General features: G+C 26.8%; 1 protein-coding gene across 5 annotated transcripts in view; it reads right to left on the reverse strand.

The window, feature by feature from the left end:
• Nucleotides 1-1130: 1130 nt before the first annotated feature.
• The window catches only part of LOC102673214 (serine/threonine-protein phosphatase 2A 56 kDa regulatory subunit gamma isoform-like), a 9272-nt gene continuing 2814 nt past the window's right edge, over nucleotides 1131-7588 (reverse strand). For 3 of the 5 annotated variants that reach the window (XM_031512434.1, XM_006619722.2, XM_006619723.2), the window contains exons 3-9: nucleotides 6246-6420; nucleotides 3221-3423; nucleotides 2698-3092; nucleotides 2278-2611; nucleotides 1980-2198; nucleotides 1691-1918; nucleotides 1131-1624 (exon numbers count right to left, since the gene is read on the reverse strand). In XM_031512434.1, coding sequence (XP_031368294.1) covers nucleotides 1475-1624; nucleotides 1691-1918; nucleotides 1980-2198; nucleotides 2278-2611; nucleotides 2698-3092; nucleotides 3221-3289 — 1395 coding nt within the window. In that variant the 5' untranslated portion in view covers nucleotides 3290-3423; nucleotides 6246-6420 and the 3' untranslated portion in view covers nucleotides 1131-1474. Of the gene's footprint in view, nucleotides 1625-1690; nucleotides 1919-1979; nucleotides 2199-2277; nucleotides 2612-2697; nucleotides 3093-3220; nucleotides 3424-4319; nucleotides 4838-6245; nucleotides 6421-6872; nucleotides 7006-7588 lie in introns of those variants that run through there. The other 2 variants (XM_031512435.1, XM_006619724.2) reach the window with 2 other exon arrangements.

A 7588-nucleotide genomic window follows, 5' to 3' on the forward strand; every position in this document is an offset into this window, starting at 1 on the left:
ATATATCACTTGTGTATTATTAGATATCTGTCGTTTGCGCATCAGTGGAAATCTCGCTCAGAAGAGTAAACGCCTCAAACTTCATACTAAAATTTGTTTTCTTTTTTTATTGTTATTATTATTACAACATCAAGCACGCGGCCATTCTTTTTTGACTTCTTTCGAATTCGTATAAAATTTTTTTGTTTATTTAAAGTACAGGATATATATTGTGAGTGAACAATAATTTATCATCCGGAGAGAGATTTTGAATAAAAAAAAGCTTGAAAAAAAATATTATGCTAAAAATACTCTCAAAATTTATTAAGTAACGTAAAAAAATTCTTAATTTTTGCCATAATTGTAACATGATATATATTGCTTAAATAATATATATATTTTTGAATAAATATATTTGTTTTAATTAGAAAACTTTGAAAAAAATAACTTCTTTCATATATTTTATATAAATACAAGAAGTTACTTTTTTTCATTTAAAAAAAATATAATATAAAAATATAAATAATAATATAAAATATAAATAAGTAATTAATTTTAATTCTTCTAAATAAAATGCCAAAATTATTCCCAAAATCAAATAATAAATTTTTATTCACTCATGGCAATATATCCTATGCAAATGGTGTTCGATAAATCATAAATTTCTATAATATGAAGAAAATCAATTGCCAAAAGCAAGACAACCTCTTTTATTGAATTGAATCTTTGGATCTTTAAAGATAAATTGTCTGAAACTTAAATTCAAGATTGTATTCTATGTATTCTAAACAATAAATATCTTTTATACATGGAATAATAGAATAATTTGAAAATGTAAAGGCGTATTTATGAATATGAAAAAATTGTCTTATTGTCAGCGATAGATTTCTTCATATTCAAGAAATCTACAATTTATAAAATATCTGTATGTGTATGTCTGTATGGGCGCGCGCACGCGCGTGTGTATATATATATATATTGTATATATATATATATATATGTACACACTTAGGACCCTTATTCTCTAGGTTTCTTTTACATCTCATGATTTTAATTTCTTTGATAGCGAGTATGTAATATTTTCATAATTCTCGCGATATCTTATGTAAATTAACTCAAAGAGTATATAAGAAGTTATCAGCATTCTTTTCTTTTTATAGATTACTACGGACATGGATACATCTTCCGAATGTGCTGGGTGCAGTGAGAGAAAGCTTTTTTTTTTTTTTTTTTTTTCATTTATCGAGATACGAAGAAAAATATTAGAATATATATCTCGATAATATTGATACAAGACGAAGGGTAGGGAAGATTGGATTACGACATTGTTGACTTCTCTATATGATCAAACTCTGTTTCAGGCGGTTATCGTCGAATGTGATGATCGCTTGATTAGATTCGACTCATCGCTGTTTTAGTTCTCTCTTCGAAAAAGCTAACTCCCAAAATCACTGCAGCAAAAGAGAGGATACATGGGAAGAGATTGCGGTAGAGACTAGCAATTATTAGGATCCGGTGGCGTAACGAGATATTCGTCTGCACGTTTATGATCAGATAATGCCCGCATTGTATACGTGTCTTGGGGTAAATCGCTTTTCCTTCGTAAAAGTGGCTTTGTTTTATTAGAGTTTGTCATTTTTTTTGCCTATGACAAAAGAAAATTTATTTTAGACTTGTTAATAAACACGAGAGAAAGATCGATTTGTCATACCTCGTTTGCTTTCGCTTCTATTTTTTCCAATGTAAGTGGTGTCTGATCTGTATCACCATCTTCATCGGGCGGAGGACTGTCTAATTGTTGTTGCGATATTGTACCAATTGTTGTATTCGTAATACCTTTTATAGTCGCATTGTAATTTGGATGTCGCATTGCCAAAGCTTCAACGCGCATCCACGCTTCATCTCTGTCTTTCATAAGTTTTCTTTCTCTTTGTCGATCCTACAAATATTTTCAATGATTATTATTTTTTTATCCTGTTTTATAATAATAAAAAGCATACCTGATAATACTGTTGAGTACACTCGTCGAATACTTTCTGATTCATCTCCATAAAAAGCTTTAATGCATTATAGATTAAACCATGAATAGTTTTGTTCCAATGATTTCGGGAATTTCTATAGAATGCTGGATACATAATTGGTAGAATGACTGAATAATTATCCGATATAAGTGACATTATGTATTCGTTGTTCCAGTAATACAAAGCTCTTTCAGCGACCTGAAAAAAAAAAACAAAATATATAAAAAATTTTAAATCTACATAATCTACCATCAACGTGAAAAAAAATATTGCATACCTGAAAGTGCGGAGATGATACACATTTCGCTAATTGTCTAAACAACGGATCCATAACTTTTTGGAATTCCGCAGGTTCGATCACGTCAAGAATTTCTTCGAGTTCATTTAAAAACATTACTTCCTTCGGAGAATGTGTTTTTGGCCAAAATTTCAACAGACTTCTAATAACAGGTTCAGTTAACGACGGATCTTTCTCCAAAAATTGAACCACGCAATACGCCAATTGGGGATGATATACAGAGAGCGATTTAGCTTTATGTAAAGGTAAAAGCACCTTCAATAAAAATACTTTATGTTCCTCTTTTAATGGTAATGCAAATCCATTGATTATACTAAAAAAAAAAAAAGAACAATGAATTTATTTGTTATGATAAAATATAATGAAATAAATATTGTATAATGAACAGTTCAAAGTTACCTTCCCAAAATCTCAAGAAGTTCAGCAATACCATTATGATGCTCGGTTTCGTATATAAATCGATAAAAAACATTATTTATTTGCTTTCTAATATACGCTCTGAGCCCCAAAAATTTTCCATAAATTCTATGAAGCGTTGTTTTTAAAAAATCTCTTTCTCGTGGATCTTCCGAATCGAATAACTCTAAAAGTTGCAATACAAACTTTTGATCTATGTAACGTCTAGCGATAGAAGGTTGAAAATCCTGAGATTCAAGCAATCGTAAGAAAAATTCATAAACTAGCTGTAAATGAGGCCAGGCCGCTTCTAATGTTGGCTCATCTTCTTCCGGATCAAATTCAGCTCCGTTTGGATTTGATGATGGAGGAAGAGTGCGAAAAAGATTCACTGCGAACTGAAAAATTTCGAATTAGAAAAATAATCATATTTTTATAATATATCCATTGTATCTGCAATCTCAATCATGAATTGTTTTATTAATTATCGAATTTCTATCACTAACGCGTTAAACAGTTTACTTACCATATTCACTGCCTCAGGATATATCGCTTCCGTGATCACATTTTTGTTCTTGGTGACATATTCGACCATTTCGTTTAGAGCGGTACGCTTTACCTCTTTCCATTTTAAATCCGAAAGGGGATCGGACTCGAAATCGAACAGCACGCAACATTGACGTAATTTCTGGATGAAAAGTTCTTCCCTTTCGTTTCCTTGTTGCGTTTCTAAAATAAAAAAAAATTAAAAAATATCTAAGAAATTTAATCTTTCAGATTTCTATAAACAAAAAATTCGTTTCCTAAAATATTTCTTGAAATATTTTGCATCAATGATTGCAAATACAAAATATATTCATATGAATTTCATGTTTTCTTTACGGGTAAATATACACACACGTACGCACATTCTATTACATGTATATACATATATATAGATATATATATATGCTCAAATAGTATTATGAACTCTTTCTCTTGGATTTTTTCTTTCTATCATATTTCTATTTCCCCCTTATTTCTTCTTCTTTTTTAATAAATAAACCATGCACACATTAAATGCACACAAATACACACATGCACACAATTCGTAATTATTCTCTATCGTATATTTTTTTTTTTTTTATCATACATTTATTTCTCTTATACTTTTACTACCGTAAACTTTCTCTCATAGCATTCCTTTTCCTCTCACATTCTTGCAAAGATTTCCATTTTTTCTTGAATTTCCACTTATACTCTTTTCTACATTTCTTTTTCTTGTACATTTTTTTTCAATACTTTTATAAATCCTTTCTATTGTATTTTTTATTTATTTTCAATCATCATAATCATGCCTGTCTTGTTAAGTTTTTTATTCATTTTCTTTTTTTATTAATAATCTTTAATGAACTGTTTACATCTTTCTCTCTTTCTCTCTTGTGCGCGCGCGTTCTTTCTCTCTTTCTCTCTCTCTCTCTCTCTTTCTCTCAAATCTAAGCTCATTTCATACAACCTATGTTTTTCTATTGTTCTCAATAAATATCTATGCATATTCTTTTTATTCTTCCCTAAATACATATTCATTCATCTATTTGACAATTACGAGAATCGAAACAAGAAGCAAACTTCAGAGGTTTCATTACCGATTAATAGGGGTCGTAATGGTTGATAATGCGAAGTGAAGTTGGTTAAGTAAGGTTTATTCGATTCTCGAGATAGAGCAGTAGCCAAGGCAAGTCCCTGGTGGAAGCTTGGACTTTTCGGTAGGCCACCAGTTGAAAAAGGAATATATCCATCCACATGAACCATTTTATTATTCAACAATCTACGTTTTTAATATCTATCACCGGAATTTATCTTCTTTTTCCGGTCCGTTCACGGTAAATTACATTCCTATACGCACCGGTTTCCTTGTTCACATAACAATCTGTTGCTTCGACGTAACTGACCGTTCTTTCGAGTAAGAACCGGGCATATATCTGTATGATGATATAAATGCACAAAGATTTCCGAACGTTTCGTTACTCAATTATTTGATTTTAAGTAGATATAAAAAAAAATCAAAAGAAACAAGTTACAAATTCGGGTAAAGAAAATATATCGTTGATACTAAAGGCCGTTTGAACGAGAAAGGACTGTTTACGTTAAAAAAGTAGGAATCGCAAATGCTTCACGTGCGCATGCGTGAACCACCGCGCCTTACAATCGATACGTTCTGACGTAGCTGCTTTCGCAATCCTATGTGACCGGGATTAAAAAAACAAAAGTAATTAATTAATTCTCTTTTAGAATTATGTATGTGATAAATATATAATATCAATTCAATATATAAATTTAAAAACAGAGTGATTTTTAAAATAACTAATTGATAAAAAAAATATAATATTTAATAAAATAATGTAAAAAAAAAAAAAATTAAAATTTCCATAAAAAATAAAGCGATATACTACAATGATATTATTTTTATGAACGAATTAAATTTAATGTTATGGAATATTAATTATTAATTATAATTAATTATTAAAATAATTAAAATAAGTTTAAGATCATTTAAATCAACATTTAAGATGTAATAACTAAGTGTAATCTTTGTAGATTTTCGATATATCAATCACTTATGTATTATTACTTATAGACCAATTTTTTTACAGATTTCTGTTATTCTAATGAAAATCTTAATTTGATCGATAGCAGAAAAAAATTTTTAATTATTTATATTATTCAATACTATATTTAATTATTTTATTTTTTTTTTTATAAAATATATTTTTTTAAATATTTCACAATTCTAATTATCACTTAAAATGTAAATAAACAAATTATTAAAATGTAAATAAACAATATATTTGACGATAAATTAAAATCAAAATTTATCTCACGAAAAATTCTAAAATCTATTTCAATCTTAAATCTTGCTACTATTTTTTATGAAATTTTTAATGATAATGACAACATTAGCTATTATAACTTTCATAAACATTAATAATATACCGATTTTTTTTTTATTAAACTTTTCTTATTTTTTATTTTTTTCACTTTAAGATACATCTAAAATGTATCTTTGGATATTGAAAATGAAATAAAAATTATTCAAAATGATTAAATGCATTGTATTTTAAATTATATAAAGTAATTATATAATATAATATAAATATTATTAGCTATATTTCGGTTCATTCATTAAGTGCATTACAATTTATTACTTGTTTCCGTTTTTTGTAATTTGTTATATTAATAAATCATACGATATTTTATACGACAATCATTGAGAAGAAAGCTATGGTTCGCTTTAAAATATAGAAGTAATAAATTTTGATAAATTTGTGAATTTTGTGTGTGTGAATGATGAATTTATTACAGATAAAACTGTTTCTATGATGAAAATTGTTAATTATTATAAAAAAAGATAAAATAAATAAATAATATTTTTACAATTCAGACTAAATTATTTTTCCTTTATATTTAACAACCAATTCTAACTATGCCAATTCTAGCCAGTGCATTATTATTTATTTACATTATTCTAATTATGTAATTTTTTATGAAATTTTCAAAATATAACGACTTACCAGATAGGAGCGGCAACTTTTGAAGTTCGCGATTTTTCGATATGTTAAATCTTGAGCTACTTTGTCGTTTATCTTTCTTTATTATAGGACCTCCAGGTTGATATTTAATTTTATTAATCAACGTTGGGGGCGGTGGTGCAGTAGTTACCGGTGGTCCTCCTGCTACCTTATTCGTCTATGAAATAAGAGAAACAATAAAAATAATAAAAATTCTATAAAAATAAAAATTAAATATAAACAAATTGATATGTTGCTTTACATATGCATAACATTGCATATATAAAGCAATAATTAAATAATTTATTGTTAAAAGAGGAACTTCCATATTTAAATAGAATAATATTATATATGTAATCTAATCATATATATTCAACAATGGAACAACATTAAATAAAAATATGTATCTAAATAAAACAATTTTATTTGTTTTAATGGATCACATAATTTTTATAATATATTTATCAAAGAATATTATACTCTTTGATTATTTATTATACAAAAATAAATTAATCAGAAAATACTTTATTTATATAAAATTCCATTATATATTATGATATAATTCAAAATTGATGAATGAAGATTGTTTTTTAAAAGCAAATGTATGTCTTTATATGTAATCTTCATTACATTTAATACAATTGTTCCAACGTAGCATTAATGCCTGGCTTCCTCGAAAGAAGTTTTGTGGTTGATCTTGAAACCATTTATGCACTATTGGTCTTGACTCTTCATCTGAGCTGATGTCCATTTAGAGTATCCTCTAGTGGCCAAAAAAGATGACAATTACTTGTGAATGAGTTTTGGACAATTATATATATACAGTACATAGTAACACTTTTATTAATATGTTGTACTTATTAATGTAAAATAAAAAAATTGACAAAGATGCAAGAATGATTTCAACACCAATCACAAAACTTCTTCTTGAGGAACCTAGTTGATGGTGTAGTCCTTGAGGAAGTGTATCTTATAACAATTATATATAAATATTCCCTCTTGGCTGTGTAAAATGAATTTTAACTTTTCTTATTTCTACAATTGCGGTCTATTAATATGTTACATTAGTTTTTTTCCTATTAAATATTTTTGTGATTGATTGAATATTCTTGAAAATACATGCATATAATTTTGATAATTACTATCTCATTTTACAAATTTTTGATTGATTTTTTAATAATTATTACCTTATTAGACAAAAACAAGAAAACATTTGATAAGATAAAATATATATATATATATATAATATATATATATATAGAATATTAATTAATATGTATAAATAATATTATTTATATAAATATCATTAACTATGAAATAATAATAATAATAATTGCGATTTATTT

Source organism: Apis dorsata, unplaced genomic scaffold, assembly GCF_000469605.1.
Source record: "Apis dorsata unplaced genomic scaffold, Apis dorsata 1.3 scaffold_434, whole genome shotgun sequence".
Taxonomy (NCBI): Eukaryota; Metazoa; Arthropoda; class Insecta; order Hymenoptera; family Apidae; genus Apis; species Apis dorsata.